The following is a 21,501-nucleotide window of genomic DNA, read 5'->3' as shown; positions in this document are numbered from 1 at the left end:
TTCCCCCTCTCTTGTCTTAAGATTGGGTAGGGTTTCAAACTCAGTTCCATTGAAGTAAATGGAGCTTAACTGCAAACCGCACCTGAACTGGAGACAAGAGAGGGGGAAAAGTGGCCATGTTTTTGTAGCGCTGGATAACTCCTTTAGGTTTGCAGTGGTTGGTTCAAACTTGGGAAAAGGGTGGAACTCCTCTCTCAGACCACACTTCTAGCGGAAGCTGTCTGAGAAAAGTTTTGTTAGCATGGTTCCATACAATACAGTAGTAATACTTGCCCATCTATAATACCTCAAAGACAAATTCCACAGCCACATGACAACTGGGATACAGCAGGTTCTGGTACACTATATAAGCCAGTGGTAAAGAAGGATTTTTACTAAACCAAATACATCTATGGCACAGAATGGCTTCACGGAAGTATAATACCATCCAGAAATACTGACCTGATTCTAGTATACAGTATATTATATAGCTATGTGATTATAAGCTGGCTCTATATATCACATTTTGAGAAGACTTTAGAAGGTTTATCCCTTCGACTCTCTGTTCTCTTTTCTCAAGCAGATTGGAGTTGTTCATGAGCACTAAGCCAACAATTCAACTAACATTCCTGACAGCCAATGATGAAGACAGAGCAGCTATCCGTGTGCAGCCCCCGGTCACTATGGAGACTGATACATTATGGACTTTCTGCTTCTTGTGGTATTTGGCCACTTTCTCTCCATCTATCTGTTTACTAGCGATGATGGGAGAATATTATGGTCTGTCCTAACCTTTTTGAGTAGATAGAAGACACGGCTGGCATTTGCTGCCTGCAGCTTCATTATATATCCTTTATAATGATATAGCCCAGATAAAAGGAAGTGGATTTAGATGGCCTCAGAACATAATCCATCTATGTCTGCAGAGGCTGCGGAAATGTATAAATTCTTTATTGTAATGCTAGGATTAAAAGGAGGCCTTTCATGGGCATTTACATCCTGTCGTATGAAATTATGTTCCTGACTCTGATGCACATATGTACAATCTTATCTCTATATGATGGAGGCAGAAAAGCTGCGGCACTACCTGTGGCTGTCCTATAGTGTCAGATCATTCTTCCGAGTTAATTCTGGCTATTTATATTACCTTATTGCACAGGGGCAGATTATGTGCCCTTCCTGCCTGATCCAATCACAAATCTTCCTTTACAGATTAGGCAGGAATGAATGGCGGGGAGGGTGGCAGCCACTGTCTGGGTTGTAATGGGGACCTTGTTGGCTGCTGTATCAAGAAAAGATCACAATACAAAAAAATAGCAAGGCTGCATTTAGGTGGGAATGATATAGCTCTGTACAGGAGCCGTGTATTCACATTTGCCAATTTTTGAGAATAGACATCAGGGATTTCCCTAAAGGGAACAGAATGTTTTTTTTTTGTTTGTTTTGTTTTTTATATGGCTTACAATTTTACATAGGAAACCCCTAAACGTTTTAATTGTATATATGACTTTCTTTATCATTCCCCACAGATGGCTCACTAGACCACTAAATGAAGATTTGAGCCAAAAATAGATCCCCCTTCATAAAAACCCCAAGCTTCCCTTTATAAAGAGATCCATACCAGCCCATCCCTATAATACAGACCCCATCCCTTTATTCTGACACCAGAGGAAACCCCCATACAGAGAACTATCCCAGAACACTACATACACCAGACCTCTCATTTGTAGAACCTAGTCTACACACCTTTTTAAAGCAAATGTACCATTAGGTACATTGCTTTGGGCTTTTTACATGAATAGACCAGCGCCAGTGCACGGATGCCGGTGGTGCAGTCCTTTTTCGAACCACTCCGGTTCCTGCGAATAGCTCGGGTCAGCTCCCAAGCACAGGCCCGCATGAAGCACTGGAGGCTCAATGGAGCCACGTCACAGAGGGGAGATCATCACACTGGGGGCTGGTAGGCCCGCTTCCAGTGCTTCATGTTGGGCTGGGGCTGGGGAATAGATTGGCGCCATGCATCGGAATCGGCTGGTGGTTCAAAGTAAGGACCACACCAGCGCAGGTCTATTCATGTACAAAACCCAAAGCGATGTACTTAATGGTACATTCGCTTTAATATACTTCAGACCAGAAACCTCATATATATAGAGAAGGTAATCCAGATTCCCCATCTATATAGACCCCAGAAGTTTAAATATAGACCCCAGAGGTTTAAATACATATCTCCCTGTATACAGTTGGAAGACTGTACCCTGTCTATACAGACTATAGATCAGACCCCCACATATACTGCATACCTGACCCCATATATATAAAAAGACCCCAGGAGTGATTTACATCCATACAGATTGCAAACCATAACCCCATATATACAGATGATATTCCCTGTTTCTACAGACCCCAGAGCAGTAATGCAGTTACTTTCCTTAGCAGCATCGGGATTCTCTATGAAGCAGTGCTCAAGAGCTAAGGGGATTGCAGGAATGGGGAGAGTTTTGTACAAACTTTTCTTTTCTTCAAGAACCCTTATTGGGGGAGAATTTGCAAGCATGTGTTTAGTGCCAAGAACAGAGCCTATTAGAGCAAAACAGAAAAACACTTTCTCTGATATGTACTGACATTTCTTGATTTTTTTCCTTGAGTTATTTTCTGTCTTTGACACGCCATTTTTTGAGACTTTTGTATTTATAGCACAACCACTGCTGTTCTTACACATAAGGGGTAGCTTTGCAATGATTACAAAAAAAGCAAGAAAAAATGGGCAAAAACAAGTATTCAGGTATAGGTATGGTTCCATCTATAGTCATAGTTAGAGATGAGCGAACCGGGTTCGAGTCCATCCGAACCCAAACGTTCGGTATTTGATTAGTGGCGGCTGCTGAACTTGGATAAAGCTCTAAGGTTGTCTGAAAAACATAGATACAGCCAATGACTATATCCATGTTTTCCACATAGCCTTAGGGCTTTATCCAACTTCAGCAGCCACCGCTAATCAAATGCCGAAAGTTCGGGTTCGGATAGACTCGAGCATGCTCCAGGTTCTCTCATCTCTACTCATAGTCCATCTGTCTAAAGGAAATGAATATATTATCTTGCGCAGGTAATGCAGTGAGTGTAATGCAATCTGTGAACAAACATGATATAGCTGGAATGAAGCTATATCTGCAAATATTAGGATATAGGGGATATTTTGACAATCCACAGGAAATCCCTGATTTGTATGTGAAAATCCTCTGCATGCTATTATTTCTATATGGATTTCCCCTCCTCTATATGGAAGAGGTTTTCAGAATCCCATCCACACATGCTATACTACAAATTGCCATGGATCTAAGGCTCTGTTCACACTAGCATCGCAGCTTGTATATTTATCCGAGCAATGGATTTTTAAAGGTGAAAATAGCTCTGCACCCTGCGCCATACAGTACTTACCATGAAAGGGATCGAAAACCAGTGTGTGAACTGAGCCTTATTGTCAGTTTTTTACCGTTGTACGCTAGATTTCTCTTAAGATACTCGTTTTCTAATTATTTCAAGGATTTCAATAGGCTGTATTTCATCGATTGCCAAATAATAGAAAAAAAAAATTTTATAGTTTTAACTATTTCATTACCAACAGTTCAATGACTAAATTCTCCTCTTTGCTCTTAGCAGACAGAGGAAAGTCCTTCCTTTTGAAGGATATGTTTAAGAACTGCCCTCTCTATCTCCCAGGCTTCTCCAGATAGCATCATACAGTGTCTCTCCACAGACACACTCACACACACTCGCACACATACATTATTCCAGAGCGTGCGGTGACGACTGCCCTACAGTTACAGCAAGTATCTTCAGTGAGAGGCTCACAGCCACAGCTGACTGCAGCTCTCTCCTCTGCCATCCGTCATTTCCACAGGCACCTATTAAAGAGCTGCTTCTGGTTCTCTCTTTGCCAGGTGTTCAGGTTTTATTTCCTCGCCGTGTCCTCTGGTATTGGGTGAATCTGGAAATCTCACAGATAGTCGCAGCAATACAGACCTGGACAAGATGGCTCAGGTGTGCACTGGCACCGACGTGGAGCAGCCTTTTGTAAAACCACTGTTTTGTAGGAAAGGAGCTCTCAGGCAGAAACTAGTGCATGAGGTCAAGAGTCACAAGTTCACGGCCAGGTTCTTCAAGCAGCCAACCTTTTGCAGCCACTGTACCGATTTCATATGGTAAGTTTTCTATCTGGAACTTTTTGTATTTGCATGCATTATGTACTCTACCTTGCATTGTATTTATAGGTGCAAGACTCAGCTACTGTTCTCGCATCCTTCACTTACTGTTCTCTCACCTCACGCTATGCTGGTCAATATTACAGAGAGATGAGGCTTGAATATCTATGTCTTCACATCAGATATTCACTTAAAAGACAGCGCAGGTGTTGTACTCCGAGAAGAAGGCTGTCACTCGTCGCTGATAAAAGTCACACACCGATGTAACATGGGATGTAAACTGCTATTATACTTGTTAAAGAGTTTTGTGCTAGTATAGTATACATCACATTAGTCTATGGAGTAGACTAGTGACGCCTGTCTATGCTTCTACATAGGCAGTACTTTACTCTGGTCTTTGATCTTATAATGAATAATATAAGCAATAAGCAATATTTAACAATCACGTATAATTGGTTGAATTTACCATGGCTTAATATTTGATTAATCATTGTCATCGCCAAATACGGGATAAGTTGTTTTTGCAGGTGCTTAAAGTGTTTTACCTGCAAAACCATGCACCAGATACACAGTATACAGTACACTATTATATGTGGTCTATCCTTTACACATGTATACTTCGGTCATTATGTTTAGCCTTTCTTCTTATTTTTGCCAATAAAATTTACGGTGTATATTGGTTTCATCATGAATTGATCATTAGAATAAATCTGGAACACCAGGTGAAATAAAAGTAATGTTAACCTCATTGGATGAATATGACACTTTGCAATGTGGATGGTCAGGTTTACATGTAACAGGTATATGAGTGGAGAATCCTGTAGGCTCTGATGTATAGGAATTCCACTGCCATTTCCCTTTCACATTGCAGCAGAACCATCACAATATGATATAAACAAGAATGAAACCTACTGCATGAAGTGCTTAGCAACCATATGCTGCCGATAAGATGCTATTTACCCAGTGCTCGGCTCTTGTCTGCAGTTCTGCATCCATGCCAGACAGCACTGGACTTTATTGGGCTCTAACAGGTTGCCATCTGCAGTGCCATGCCAATTTATGCCCTTTCACCGCCTGCCAATTGCTATTTTATTGTTTAGTCATAAAAAAAACTGGGAATAAAGTGGAAATAACCATTCTAGCATCACTGATCTTGTTGCTGTGATGCCTTCTGGAATTAGTAGACGACTACAATGTAATTATTGTATTTAACACCAATGAAGTAGTGTCTCAGTTGTGATCTGACTGAATGTGGAGAAGCTCATTGTTCCTGTGTAGCGGTGCCGCTGCACTAAAAGACCAAGACACTGCTGTGGGATCACAAACTTAGCTTCTTTTCACGCTGCATTTTAGAGACCTGTTTTCCATATTTGTGGTGAAAGTTCCCGATGCTTACACATGCATTTACTAAATGGATGCCAAACAAGTATCCTTTTCACAGCCATTGTACTGATATACATATATATATATATATATATATATATATATACTTTTACTACTATTTCATATGGTAAAACTGAGGTGTAATTGTATACCGCGCAGAATACATTTTTTTTTATAGATGACTATAGATGACAGCTGCTTCTAAGCAGCATCCGTTAAACACATACGTCTGAGGGTTCCATTGGGATATCCTTTAAATGGAAACCTCATAAGCACACGACAGAACATATTGTGCAAGGAGGCTTAACTGTGGTTTTGCATAGGACTGCAGCTTAGTGCCCGAATGCTAAGAAACAACCATGCAAACTCAGCTCTGCTACATCTGCAAATTGAATATATGTAGACTGTGCACTCCCGGTAGCATACAGTATGTAGCTAGGATAACAACATCCAAGACCACAGAGAAATGCAATTGATCCTGATTATTGAACGTTAGAATTAAGTTTGACATTTCTTCCTGTGATCCTCTACAAATCCAATGAGGAAGGTTTGCTGCCCATGAAATGCCTGCCTGACATAACTAGGCAGCCTTATAAATCAAGGCATTTTCCATTATTGATTTGTTCAAGGTTGGAACTCCCCACTGGAGCTTTAGGCTTGTGAACGCTGAGACGTATCGCTCAATGGTGTTCTATTGTGAATAAACAATAAATGTCTATGCGTTTCATGGCTTCAAAGCAGGCATATGGAGGGTGGCATTAAGGATATAATGAAAGGCTTAGAAATTTTCATTAAGACTTGGCGGTGTGTGCGGCTTATTTAATCTGTTTACAAATGTGTCGGTTGTAAATATGATCAATACTTTTATTTAATTTTTGCAATTCCTTGACGTGTTAGGGGTGGATCCAGTTTACTGTTTGCATGAATGTAGTAGGTTATTTTCATTGATGTGCATCTACATAGCAGGCTTCTGATGTAGCCATAACAACCAAACACAAAGATCCCTAGGAGGGAAGTTAAGTGTGCACCCCAAGAAAGCCCTCAATGTACACAGTTCACTGTTCCATATAACTGTAGCTGGCAACCAATCACAGCTCAGCTTTTGTTTTACCAGAAAGCTGCACTGTGTTTGGTGGCTATGGGAAACAAAGACAAAAAATTTTAAGTTAGTTCTGATAGCTAAGGCTCAAGGGATGATATAACAGTACAGAATGCAATTAGGTATATGTTGAGAAACTTAAAGGGATATTCCCATCTCAACTAATATAGTTAATCCAGTACGGCTCATCAAGCTAGATGTTTTTGCAAATACATTCATTTAGCAAACTTGCCGCCTCCTTCTAATATGCTGATCTTTCCCCTCTATTGTTGACAGCTCGTGGTTTAGGTTACTGACCACCACTCTACTCTAAAAGATGTATATATAGATATAGGGGGAGATTAATCAAACATGGTGTAAAGTGAAACTGGCTCAGTTGCCCCTAGCAACCAACCAGATTCCACCTTTCATTTTCCAAAGAGTCTGTGAGGAATGAAAGGTGAAATCTGATTGGTTGCTAGGGGCAACTGAGCCAGTTTCACTTTACACCATGTTTGATAAATCTCCCCCATAGTTGACACATATGTATTATTATGTATATATTACACAGTATATATATACAGTATATCGCTATATATCTACATTATAGATATATATACACCAGCCATATCACTGTGGTAGAGTGGTGGTTGGTAACCTAGACAATAAGCTTTCCTTTTAAGCCAGGACAGTACTAGAGTCTAGGGAGGTAAGTATGGAGTAGATATTGGAGTAGTTTTACCCTTCCACTGCCCTCTATTAAATGAGTATTCCTATCCCAGCTAACAAAGTTAAGCTTGTAGGGCTTTCCAGGTTAAGCTTTTTTGCAAAAACATTCATTTGGCAAACTTTCCTACTTCTACTGATATGTTGGCGCTTTCCTTTCTACTGTTGACAGCTCGTTGTCTAGGTTGCAAAGCACCACCCTACTCTAAAAGCATTGGTTTGTTTGGAATATATATAGCTATAATATCAACACTCTATCTACATATGAATTAATGAGACCACTGATTTTAGAGTAGAGTGGTGGTTCTAGACAACGGGCTGTCAACAATGCGAGGGAAAGAGCAGCATATCAGGAGAAGGAGGCAAGTTTGCTAAATGAGTGTATTTGCAAAAATATATAACATGACACGCCCTAAAAAATTTACTATATTCAGATGAGAATATCTCTTTAAGTGACATCATATGTCGACAGTTCACCAGATGTTTTAAGTCCTGCTATGTCCTCTCTCCTCTTCGTAGTGGACACACATGCTCAGTCATTGTTTACCTCTCGGCTTAGCTCTGTGCATTGATCTCCTCTTGTTACTAAGACAACAGCCGCAATGCACTCCTGAAAGGTCAAACAAGCAGGAGTGTCATGTGCTGTGGTTCTGCTGTGTGTCCATAAACCCCAGGAGAGCAGAGAAAGAAGATGAGATATTCGGTTGTGACATATATTTTATGCAAGGTGTAGCTAAAGGCTCATAAGCACTGGGTAAAAGTTCAGTTCAGGTTCCTAGATAACTAGGTACAGTCACCGACCACACTTATTTTTAGTGGCATCTCTGGCACTACTACTTCTAGGTATTTGTAACCAGTGAGCAGGGCGGCTGCTTCAGGTTTATGCTTAGTAGTTTATGCTGTCCTATCTGACGCTAACCATATAATACATCTGTTCATGCAGCCAGTGCCAGTCTCATAACATGAGTGTTTAACCAATGAATGCAAGCACATTATTCCCGTCATATGAGTGCGTTAGCCCTTAATGTTCATGAGCAGCCATCCCTGCCCTCTGGCTGCTGATTGACAGCTTTCTACCTATACTGTATATAGACAATATTGGCCACATGAGAAGTAGTATTACATTGTTCTGTTCAGTGTCTCTGTCACTAGTTTATGCTGCTTTCAGATAGGGCAGATTAAACCCAGTGAAAAAATATCTATAATGTCTGTATACCTGGTTATTTATAGCAGTGAATCTGATTATCTGGTGCCAGCCTTGGTTATCTACGACAGTAAAAGTTGTATTATTCCTGGTGCTTTAAGTTACTAAAGGACGTTAATATGAGAATACATGGCAATCTAGGGCAATGAGCGTGTTATTGTCAGTGTTGCTGGTGATCTAGAACAGTGGAAAGGTTAATCTAAAAATACTCTAAGGGGTATTCCCATCTCAACTAATGTAGTTAAACTTGTAAGGTTTTGTTAAGTTAATGGGGTATTCCACTCAAATATAACTTTTAATATGTTGCTACCCATGGTGAGACTAATAATTCATTCCATACTTGTTATTATCTATTGTCTCCTCTACCCAGTTCTCAGCTGCTGCTTTCTGTGTGAGCCTCTCTCTTTCTCCCCCTCTTCCCCCTTCCTCCCTTCTGAGACAGCTGATGTAGTCCATGACTGGCTTCATCTGCAACATTGTAGCTTATGTGTAATGATAAATCTAAGTGAGTTAATTAGCAACTTGACTAACCTGCTCACCTTCTACATCATTGGCTGACAGTGATTGTCTGACAGAGCGCTTAGCCAATCACTGGCTAGGACCACCGTGGCCAGTGATTGGATGAGCATTCTGTCAGTTCAGACAGGCCGCTCCGAAACTGATGCTGCCGCGCGGGATCGGGAAAAGGAGAAGGCCTGTGCCTGGACAGGTAATGTATGAAACAAGGGCTGCAAGGACATTGGTAACGATGTCCCTGCAGCGTTCGCTAATGATTGTCGGGCCGAGGAATAGGCCTAGTAAATGAGCGCCGATCTAGCAGATCGGCGCTCGTTTACATTGTTGATTGGGCCCTGCTCGGCCCGTGGAATAGGACCCTAAGGTTATGTTCATACCTGGAGGATGTTTTGTAACTATGTTTTTGGGATAACCCTCACCTCCTTCACTTTGAATGTATGTGTTGGCATCTGTATGTTGGTAGAGAGTAGCCAGGTACAAATATTTAGTGATTAAGGTGTACCTATCATTCTATGATGGCAGAAGGATACGATGTAAAAATCCTGGAGGGCAATCAATTGCTTATGTAGGGTGTACACGGATTGCATGTGGCTCTTTAGTTTGCCCCTTTCTTCTCAGCACCACCAGGAAAGAGTTAATGCTGGGCCTTGCTAGTTGAAGGGTTATCCACTGCTATTAAAACATGCTTCCAGAGACAATACGACTCTTGTCGTAGCAAACCCCACCCAAACAGGAGATGGTGCTGTCTCTTGTCGTAGCAAACCCCACCCAAACAGGAGATGGTGCTGTCTCTGGAAGAAAGTGGCCATGTTTTTGTAGCGCCGGATAACCCCTTTAATCCTCCTTCTTCAAACCAACCCAGCCCCACTCAGCTATCCAATTCCCTATTTTCTTGGCTTTTGTAGCCAACCAGAGGTGGCCGCACATACTGCAGTGCCTCCCTGTTCTAAATGTCCCCTCCTCCCAACCTCCAGTCCACAGATCTTGGATCCACACATCTTGAAGATGGTTTGCCCACCCTCCAGCCTTTTTGGTTAATTGGTTTTGAGTGGCTAGAAGTGAAGTCATAGGTGGAGAAATACAGGTTCTGGGTATCAAAATGATCTGCATTGGTAGGAGTCTACCGTGGCATACTGTTTGCTACACCAACCTCTAAAGTGTAACTATGATTTGTAAAAAATTCTGAAATGTCATAGCGACATATCAGAAGTGTGTGTCAGTGGGGGTCCAGATGCTGAGACCCCCGCCAATTGCAAGCATGAGGGACAGAAGCGCTCAGCAGCGCGTGCTCTGCCCCTTCATCTCTGCTATACAGAGTTGAATTCCATAGATTGTTAACACAAGCAGTCTACGGAATTATAATGGAAGCCATCTGGAAGTACTGTAGGTTCCATTATGATTCAGTTATACTGCAGGTACAGCAATGAATCGTCAGAACACGCACTGCTGAGTGCCTCGGCCCCTTCATTCTAGCGATCGGTGGGGGTCTCAGGACACAGATCCACTGATACGTACTTCTGACATGTCAGAAGTTTTTACAAATCATAGTTACACTTTAAGTATTAAGGCCCTATTACACAAAACGATTATCATCCGTATTCAGCCAATATCGGCCGTTATGGCCGATGGTCGTCTTGTGTACTAGAAGACAACGATCAGCCGACATGAACGATGTGGGCTGATGGTTGCAGTCGTTTATCTTTCAACATGTTGAAAGACAGATGACTTATATAGCAGTGATTTGCTGCCGCTGCTCCGTGGAATAGGAGCAGCAGCAGCAGACCGCCGTAATCTTCTATGGGCTGCCCGGATGATCTAGCGATCACCCAGGCAGCCCCTTTCCCCCTGTGCAGCTCCCCGTTGCCCTCCCTGTACTCACCTGCTCGCTACCAACACATGTAATTTAGCGGCGGTGGCAGGGAGCGGGGAACGAGGAGCAAGCGAGCTGATAGCACTCGTTTGCTCCTCTCAGTCACCTCGTGTAATAGGGGCTTCAGGCACTGCGCGCCTTTGACTGTTTTCACACTTCGGGTCTATTTACACAGATAGATTATCTGACAGATTATATGCCAAAGATTTGAAGCCAAAGCCAGGAACAGACTATAAACAGAGAACAGGAAAGCCTAAGATTTCTCCTCTTTTCAAATCCATTCCTGGCTTTGCCTTCAAATCTTTGGCAGATAATCTTTCAGATAATCATTCTGTGTAAACGGACCCTTAAAAGTTAGTCTATGGCGTTTCTGGCATTCCGTCCTAGGCTCGGGCAAGAAGAGACATTGTCCCAGAATGATAGGTATAGTTTAAGTGTTGGAGGAGACATGGACAGGTCAAAAGGTGCAATAATAGATGATTAGAATTATTTTATGTTGGTTTTGGAAGACTTAAATGGTCACTGAAGAGAAACTGAAAATCATTGACATGTACAGTAAATATACAAAATTTTTTATATATCTTATTATATATCTATGTTTTTCCCTTTTCTTATCAAGCCTCCCTTAACCAAACTTTCATTCACTCTAAACAGCTCAACTCTGTCCTGTCCTGAGAGAGAGAGAGAGACAGACACAACAAGACTACACGACCTGTAATACATCTGGATTACAGATATGTATTACATCTCACCCAGTGCTTAATTCAGTGGCATAACTACCAGACCATGCCACTGCTGTGGGGCCCATGCACTAAGGGGGCCCGCACACCCCTAGACCTTTAACCTTGAGCACTCGCAAATGCTGTGGTGCTCTAGTTGACAGAGCAATAAGCCATTGGCTACCTGTCCTGCTAGTCTCTTTTGTGACCGGAGACATCATTGCACCTCCAGTCACAAGAGCGCCTCCCCCATATACATATTTACCTGGCCCAATGCTGTTCCCTGACTTTCGTTCTTACAGCTCCCTGGCGCATGAGTGATCTTATTTTACATTATGTGGGTACTTTATTCATGGCCACTGGCATTCTGGATAAGATATTACAGAGACCATTGATGCCCGGATGTCAGGTTCAAATTAATGCAATGTTCCTCCTCGCCTTCTAAGAGCCATAGCGCTTTTATTTTTCCACCTACAGGGCTGATTGGGGTGTTTTTTGCGCCATGATCTCTTATTTTTAGTAATATCATATTGGCCAAACCAACAGGACGGAGGTAAATGGATTACCCCTGCCCATCGGTACAAGCGATGGCTGCGGGAGTCCCGATCACTCAGTGATGGAAGCTTGTTAATTTATGTGCATTTTTGTTTTCTAGAGTTCAGCAAGCACAGTTCACACTTAGGCCTCTGTCTGTGAATGGAGCCTGACATGGAGTACACCCTCCCCTCCCCCGCACAACATCATTCGTCAATATGTTGCTGGGAGCAGGGAAAGTCTTTGAATATTTGCGGCACTGTAATAAAGCAGCCTGTGAAGCTGCTTTATTATAGTGCCGCAAATATTTAAACAGTTTCCCCGCTGCCAGCATCATATTAACAGATATGGTCAACATTTAAAAGCTCAGCAATTAAACTGTATATGCCATTACCCGGGGTTGCTTAGGTGGTATACAGCATGTGGGCTCTGGTATTTTCTCTAGGGTGCTTGCCGCGGATGCCAGAAGTGGTGTTACCCATCCCAGGACACATTAGCACTAGCACAGGGTAGCACAATGTGTGGATGCAGGTGCAGGGAAAAAATGATCACAGAGTCCAGCACTTAAAGGAGTACTCCTACCCCCCGCCCCCCCGCGTCCCTGTCATCTTCCTCCACCATCCTCGGATCTCCCTCACTTCCGGGTTGTGGTGCAGTGAATGGGAGAGAAAAGGCTGCTGGTGCCGGCAGCGTTTTCATTGGCTGGAGGGCATCACATGGCTTCCAGCTTGCTCAGCCAATCAGGGCTGAGTGGTAAAAGGGGGGGGGGGGGGGCAGAAAGCTTATTAACACACATTACAAAGTTATATAACTTTTAATGTGTGTTAATTAAGCGTAAAAAGGTAATCTCCATACTACCTCTTTAACCAGAAGGTTAATTTTACTGAAAGACTTCAGTGCAACAGAGGTTAAAGTAGGAAACAGTTTGCTAGGTGCAGACACAGGTAACAGTGGTGCTTGAGGTAGTGACTTGTAGAGAGAAGGTAGAAGAAGTGTACTCTAAAGAGGTATAGAGACTGTCTTGGGAACCTTGCTTAGATAAAAGTGTACTTTGCCAGGATAGTGTAGACTCTGACTTAGTGTTACTCTAGAGAATTCTCATACTTATGGTTAGAAGAGAAAACTAGGTAGAAGACTTCCTTTTGCCAAACCAATCCAGAGACTGTTAGGTCTGGTAGCATGAGCCCAGGCTTGAACAACTGGGTGAAGCTAACTCCTCAAGATTACCGAAAGTAGTTGAGCAGTTACCAGTAGGATATCTCAGCTTAAAGGGGTTATCCAGCGTGGGGGCACTTTTTGGGGGGGGACCGGGGAGGAGGTGGCTCCCCGGTTCCAGCGGCGGGTCACTCATCACGGCGCTCCGGTGCCCGATTCCCGGACGCTTCCTGGTGTCTGACACCGCCCGAGACGCTACGTCTCAGGGCCGCTCAGCCACTCAGTGAAGGAGGTGGGATCCGAGCGGACTTCAAACGGATCCCGCCTCCCTCACTGAATGGCTGAGTGGCCCTGAGACGTAGCGTCTCGGGCGGCGTCAGACACCAGGAAGCGGCCGGGAATTGGGCACCGGAGCACCGTGATGCAGGGCCCGCCGATGGAACCGGGGAGGTAAGTGGACGTCTTTTATTTCAGCCACCTCCTCCCCGGTCCCCACGCTGGATAACCCCTTTAAGCCCCTTGTCCTACTGAGGATCAATCCCTTAATTTTACGGACTGTCCTGACTTGTTCGAAGAATCACAAGCATATATCACGTCCCATAGACTCCATTCTATGTTTAGGCGGATCAAGCAGTCCACCCCAAAAAATGACATGTCAATTCTTTGGGCGGACAATAGAATCCGCCTAACCATAAATAGAGCCTATGGGACCAGAGAAACTTCAAGCAGGAGTGCGGGGGTGGGGGAGGCTGGGGATGCGATGAAATCAGTGGCAAGTTATCCCTGTGATTTCTGCATGCATTTGGAGTGTATTTTGGAGTTTTAACACAATTTAACTTATTCTTTTACCTCTTTACCTATGGAATTATGGAAAATAAATCTACAGAAAATCCTGAGTAACTTTGTAAATGCAATGCACGTTTAGGCTATGCGCACACATTGTCATTTTTTTTTGGCTATTTGTTTATTTTTTGCATCCGTCAATTTTACGAGACGGTCACCTTTCTTGGGAACATAGCCTTATACTGATGTACAATCTCTATTATAACCCACATCTATAGATATTTCTGTCTATCTGTCTGTCTATCTATGTTTCTCTCTGTCTAATCTGTCCTATTCAGGCTGCCATCTCTTTGCTTTCCCCATCTGCCTATCTGCCTGTCTGTCTGCCCTGATAGTGATAACCATATTTAACATGCACTATATTGTTAGTCAAGCCTTGATGTTCCTAGTGATATACGAGGAGTTTTATATCATCTCTTGCCTTCTGTTACTGAAGTTAATGAAGCATAGGAATGCAGCTTATCAGAGATTACAATTACTGGAAAGCCATTTTTCTATCCCCTTGTTGAAGTTCAAAGATTCTGTAATGTAGTGAGACTAATCCCATGCAGCGATGAATGTATCTCCTCAGAATGGGCTCTTGTTATGGAAACATGAAACTTATTTCACTTACACGAAGCATTAAAGGATGGGGTGTTCGGGGGGATCTCTTCAGCTGTTGCCTCACTGAGTTTCCTATTATGCACAACAAACACTGTACTGCGCATCGCTCATGGGTTTTATATTGATCATGGCTGCTATGATTGACACACATGCATAGGTATTAGTAGATGTTGCCCTTGTTAGCAGGATGCCTGCATAAATCATCTAATTGTGAGGAATATTTGCTGCCCAGATCCCCATAGGGGTCAGGGCACTGAAAACGTAGGCTGCTTCATTTTCCGAAGAAATGATCGTGCATTGGGGCACTCTCGAATATGCATGTCAATAAGGGGATAATTCTTGTCAAAGGGTTATCATATGTGATAAATGTTGCATTACATTGGTTGCCTGGGAATGACTCTTTTAGGCTAGGTTCACATTACATATCTTTCCCTTCTCGCCCTATGACAGCACCCCTGGAGAGCGTCCATCCCCCTTCTCATGAGACAGGAAACAGCCGCCAGGCAATCAATCAATCAATCAATCAAGCTTTAAAAGGAGCCGCATCAACCCCTTACACCAGTTCTGTTTCCTGTCTTCTGAGAAGAAGGATGGTGGAGGGTGCAGCTCCTCTGCACCTTCCCAGAAGTCGCCAGGATCAAGCTGAAGCTGTGGGCGCCCGGTTCCTAAAGATTGATAGCCCGGGTTACCCTGCCGGTGTAAGCCTCTTACCTGAAAAGAGCCACCTGGTCAGTCTGCGGTCCTCCTGGTTCCCCTCCTTATGGCTTCAATTCCCTTCTACCTCCGGCCAGGGTGAGTTCTTTCCGCCGGGTCCCTTGCCTGCAGGGGAGAGCCTGGCGTTCATGGCAGCAGGCGGTGGCTTCCGCGGACGCGGGCGTACGTGCGTGCCCGCGTCGGCGTGGTGACGTCGCTGGGCAGTCATGTGATGCGGCCTACTTCCGGTGGGCGCCCTGGGTGCGGAAAGACTTCCGGTTCGCGCCGCGCGTACTTCGGTCGCCGGCGTGGACGGAGGCCGGGCTGCGCTGGGGGCTCCGGGTCTTGGGGGAGGACTTGTTTCCCACCTGATGTCTTGGGGGCTATCAGGGGCTCGGAGGGGCGGTCCGTTGTCGGCGGTGTTCGGCAGCTCGCCACCGATTGGTGAGAGGGAGAGGGGGGGCGGTCCCCCTCTATGAATTAAAGCGGGAGTGTGGCTTGTTTCAAGTGTGTGCCAACTGGAACAGGAACCCAGCCAGCTTCTGGACCAGCATACTATAGCAGGTGGAGGTGCTTCCCACTACTGCTGTTACAGCTTCTTCAGCTTCAACATGGAGGAAGAAGCAGAACGCACTGAGACACAGGAATCCCAGGCAGAGGTTCGCATGGTGGTGAGAGGGGTTGTACCCCAAATGATTTTCCTGTGTTTATTTTTCCTGAGTGTTTTTTCTACTACTTCTACTGTAGGATTCTTCTAAGAAAGGAAAGAGTAGAAAGGAGTGCCTGATGTGTCATAAGAAACTGCATTCCTCTTATTCTAAGTCCCTGTGCAATGTGTGTCTTTCTAAGGTTATGGAAGAAGAGTCCCCTTCCTTTATGAAGAGCATTAAGGGTTTAATTAGAGATGAAGTTACGAAGGCTATGCCCAAGGAGAGGTCGGTTTCAGCTGCCTCTGCCACAGCCTCTACCTCGGCTTCTTCAGCCTCTACATCCAGGACCTGAACCTTGGTTCAACGTTCTTTTCTTCCTCCCCAAAAGGTGGACCTGATCATAACAAGGGTAAAAGATCTTTTAACCCGGGGTTCCTGTTCCCTAAGACAGGCCATGTCAGTCCTGGGACTCATGACGTCTGCCATTCCCGCAGTAGCCTGGGCACAGTATCATTCCAGGACTCTACAGGCACAGATTTTAGACACCTGGGACAGACAGAGAGAGCCACTAGACAAGACTTTTACACTATCTCCCCCAGTACTAAGGTCCCTACAGTGGTGGGTGACGCGGAAAAACCTGACGGAAGGCATTCCCTGGGAGAGAAAAGATATATTTCAAATCACGACAGACGCCAGCCCCACGGGGTGGGGGGCTCATGCAGAATCTCTACTCCTACAGGGGAAATGGAACAGCTCAGAGTGTCAGGACCCTCAGAATCTCAGAGAGTTAAGGGCAGTCCTTTACACTCTATCTCGTTGTCTACACATGATCACGAACAAACATGTCCGGATTCTAACAGACAATTCTACAGTAGTGGCATACCTGAACCATCAAGGGGGAACCAGGTCAGCTCAGCTAATGAGAGTATCCCATTTCATCTTCAGGCTGATAGAGAATCATGTAGCTTCCATGTCAGCCCTTCATCTCAAGGGGACGGACAACATCACGGCCGACTTCCTGAGCAGAGTATCACTCAACCAGGGGGAGTGGGTTCTCAGTCCAGCAGTATTTCAGCAGATCACGACCATGTGGGGAGTCCCTCTAATAGATCTTTTCGCTACCAGGGACAACAGGAGAGTGGAAATTTTTTTTTCCCTCAACCCCAGGGATCTTCCGTCGGGAGTGGATGCCTTTATTCAGGATTGGAGCAAGGGCCTGCTCTATGCTTTTCCTCCCATTCGGATGATTCCGAGGATGCTGAGGAAAATACGTCAGGACAAAGCACTAGTCATAGTAGTGGCACCCTTCTGGCCAAGGAGGGTATGGTTTTCTTGGCTCAGGAAACTCTCAGTGGCCAGGCCATGGGTCCTTCCGGAGGTTCCGGATCTTCTATCTCAGGGACCGGTTCTTCATCCATCATCGCAAAATCTTCATCTGACGGCCTGGCTATTGAGAGGCGACTGATGCTAGATTCAGTTATCTATCAGATTCAGTTATTGATACCTTATTAGCTAGCAGAAAGAAAGTCACTTCACAAATATATCTGAGGACTTGGAAAGCTTTTTGTAAATTCATGTCTGTCCCGGTAAACGTGTTAATACCCCCAGACATTCCTAAAGTCTTGGAGTTTCTGCAGAAGGGTCTTGAGTTAGGGTTAAAACCTAGCACATTAAAAGTACAAATATCTGCCCTTAGCGCTTTATTTGATCATAAAATTGCAGACCACCCATGGATTAGGCGGTTTATTAAAGCTACAGGCAGACTTAGACCCACGATTACACCTAGAACTCCACCATGGGACTTGAACATCGTGTTGACAGCCTTGTCAGTGTCACCTTTTGAGCCATTAGAAGAACTATCAGACAAGATCTTAACCTTAAAATTGGCCTTTTTATTAGCAATTACTACGGCTAGACGAGTAGGGGAACTATCAGCCTTATCCATTAATAAACCCTACATGAACATTCTTCCAGATAGAGTTGTCCTGTCACCAGACCCAGCTTTTTTACCTAAAGTGGTAACCGATTTTCATCGCTCTCAGGAGGTGATTTTACCATCTTTTTGTCCCGAGCCTAAAAACGATGGAGAAAGAAGATTTCATGCATTAGATGTTAGAAGGTGCCTTATCATGTATTTAGAAAAAACAAAGGAATGGAGGAAATCTCAACAATTACTAGTCCTTTTTTCCGGCAAAAATAGGGGCCAGTCAGCTTCCGCAAAAACTGTAGCCAGATGGATTAAGGATACTATTTCCCTAACCTATACCTCTTCTAAAATGGTTCCTCCTACAGGATTTGGTGCCCATACAACTAGAGCAGTCTCCACTTCCTGGGCCGAGAGGGCTGCAGCATCTATCCCTCAGATCTGCAGAGCAGCTACTTGGAGCTCACCTCACACATTTTTCAGGCATTATAGGTTACAGTTGCCAGGTACTGAGGATCTCTCTTTCGGGAGAAAAGTCCTGCAGGCAGTAGTCCCCCTGTAATTTAGCCTAGTCTAGTCTCCAGGGGTGCTGTCATAGGGCGAGAAGGGAAAACTTAAATTACTTACGGTAATTGTTTTTCTTTGAGCCCATGACAGCACCCCTCTAAATACCCACCCTTTATATAAAAAAAAAAAAAAAAAAAAAAAAAAAAAAATTTCACCGGGTGTATTTAAGTGGGGTTTTTTTGTATTATCATTAAACATGTGAGATAAGATTATTCATTCAGTTCTCAATGAATGTAGAAAACTTTTTTTCTAGTTGCTTCTGCCGCCTTAGGTGGGAAGTGAACTCTCCGCTGAGGGGAGCTATTTTTCTCTGCTGGAGAGCAGAGTTGTGTTTATATCTTCTAGAATCCAGGATACTTGTGGAACGAACTGGTGTAAGGGGTTGATGCGGCTCCTTTTAAAGCTTGATTGATTGATTGATTGCCTGGCGGCTGTTTCCTGTCTCATGAGAAGGGGGATGGACGCTCTCCAGGGGTGCTGTCATGGGCTCAAAGAAAAACAATTACCGTAAGTAATTTAAGTTTCCGGCCGTAGTGCGAACTGCGAATATACGCACGTAGTTTTGAGGTTGATGCGTTCGCTTGAAAGTATACGATATACGCCCGCACAGTGCACACTACGTATGACCTTACGGCCGGATTGTATACGGCGCCGTGAAAAATGAACAAGACCATTGTTTGAGGACGGAAATGTTCCAACTCACGGCCGTGGATTTCCATGCGGTCCCGTATGAAGTACTTATTTCAGTCAAATTGAACTTGATTTTTCGATCCAAAAGGTTCTGTGAGTCAGGGCCGGCTTCAGGTTTATGTGGGCCCTTGGGCGACAGAGCCTCAGCGGGCCCCTTTGTGGAGGATACATATCTAGCTAGAGAGATATTATATATATATATGAACATATGTGCCTCCAAATAGTATTCAGGTGGCTCTGTGCTATATGTTTTCTTTACTTGAATATAGGAGTTGGGCCCCTCTGTGCATCCATGTAGCCACCCTCCCCCAGTTGTAGCCTGCCCAGTAAGGATAATCCCCAATGTAGCTATCCCCCTGTAGTAGATGTCCTGTGCAGGTCACATTGCAAAGACTCATATGTAGCTACATCCAGGACACAGGGCTGCTCAACACTCATCTCTGCTTGCTGTCAGTGAATGGAAAGGCTGTAACTCTGCTTTGATCAAGTCCTTTTCACACATCTTTTGATTTGTTATAATATATCAGTGCAGGTTAGGTCTATCTAGGATCTCTGCTTGCTATCAGTGACTGGAATTTTAATTTATATTGGGGAATTGAGGAAAAAAAACTACAGCCATATAGCCTTAGATTTCTTCTAACACCCCTATAAACCTGTATGCTCAGCCTTAGCCTAGTATGAACATTTAATCTGCTCCTGTCTTATGGCTCCTACACTGCTGACCTCCTCACAGAGCAGCAGAAAGGGTTAACAGCAGAAGCATCTGGAGGTCGGCAGTGCAGGAGCAGATAAGACATAACAGGTCCCTGCTGTTAACCCCTAATGGTCTGCAGTGGGAGCAGTGAACAGGTCACAGGACTGGTCAAGACACAGAAGTACCTGTGAAACCCCGGGAGAGCTTGGTGTCAGGACACTGAAGAGGCAGCTCAGCGTCCGGCCTGACAGAGAGTGACACAGCTCTAAGTAGGAAACTTCATCATTCCACAGTGCTGCTATGTAATCCTCTCTCCCCGGCCCCAGCACCAGAGCCCCTCCCCCCTCCCCGGCAGTTGTACTGATTGCTTCAGTGCCGGTGTCACTCCTGGATCTCCTTCATCTTGCTGCAGCTGTGGTGACAGGGGGGAAAAGTAGCAAAATTGGGCCCCTAGGGGCGCTGTGGGCCCCGGCATCTGCCCAAGTTAGCCAGGTGCTGACGCCGGCCCTGCTGTGAGTTTTATTGGGCTGGGCGAAGATTTCCAAGTAAATGACCTGTTTCAGATCGCTTTGAAACAAGCTAGGGAAGCATAACTGTACTACAGGCGTATGTTCGCGGTTCGTACGCATCCGGCCGCATGTCGATTTTTCACACGCCTGTAGTTTCAGCCGCACATGTACGGCGGCGTACGAAATGCGGCCGGAATCGTACGCAGTGTGAACATAGCTTTAAGCTGTATGCCTGGGAGGGGGTGAATAAAAAAAATAACATATATTTGTCTTACTTGCTTCTGCCACTGATATTATGCTCTATGATCCATATTGTTTAGTAGCACCCAGGTTTGGGCAGGGGGACATCCCTGTAGCTACCATGTACCTCCAAGCACAAGAGCCGCCCCCCCGGTGCATTCACTTAGGATGACTAGGATGACACAGCGAGTATATGCATCGACGCAGTCCCTTGGCATTACGATCTCCCACCGCCCTGGCGTGCCAGTGACGTCAATCATGTTACTGGGGTCTGGAAGAACGGAACGCTGCAGGATTGAGCTGGGTCATGTGAGTATGGGGGGGCCTATACAGGATTCCTGGGACCTTGTACTGTTTCTTGCTATGGGGACCCATAAATCATAGCTATGCCCCTGCCCCCAACCACTGATTGGCTGAGGTTTTTACAAAGAAACCCATGCAAACACAGGCAGAACATACAAACTCTTCGCAGATATAGCCCTTATTGGGACCCTCCAGCGCTGCAAGTAAGAAGTTTGCAGCAGATTTGTGAATGCCGCAATCCATACTTTTTTCAGACAATGTAAAAAGTTACTGATTGCTTAGGGTCTCGTTCGTGATCCAGATCTACAGCCAGGGGAAATGCACAGCAGTCAGCTCCACTCCCCGGCTGGCAGAACATTTAAAGTGTTCGCTCTATGGACTGGAATAAAGCAAAAGAGTAGGATTTGATTGACAGCCAAAGA

At 44.5% G+C, this 21,501-nt stretch overlaps 1 protein-coding gene across 1 annotated transcript in view; it reads left to right on the top strand.

Annotated features, from left to right (window-relative positions):
• Positions 1-4,008: 4,008 nt before the first annotated feature.
• The window catches only part of PRKCG (protein kinase C gamma), a 283,303-nt gene continuing 265,810 nt past the window's right edge, over positions 4,009-21,501 (top strand). The window contains exon 1 of the mRNA XM_069946946.1: positions 4,009-4,178. Within this exon, the coding sequence (XP_069803047.1) occupies positions 4,009-4,178 (170 nt within the window). The remainder of the gene's footprint in view (positions 4,179-21,501) is intronic.

This window comes from Dendropsophus ebraccatus, chromosome 12, assembly GCF_027789765.1.
Source record: "Dendropsophus ebraccatus isolate aDenEbr1 chromosome 12, aDenEbr1.pat, whole genome shotgun sequence".
In the NCBI taxonomy this organism is placed as follows: domain Eukaryota; kingdom Metazoa; phylum Chordata; class Amphibia; order Anura; family Hylidae; genus Dendropsophus; species Dendropsophus ebraccatus.
The sequence above is the reverse complement of the archived record's forward strand: the minus strand, read 5'-3'. Positions and strand labels throughout refer to the sequence as shown.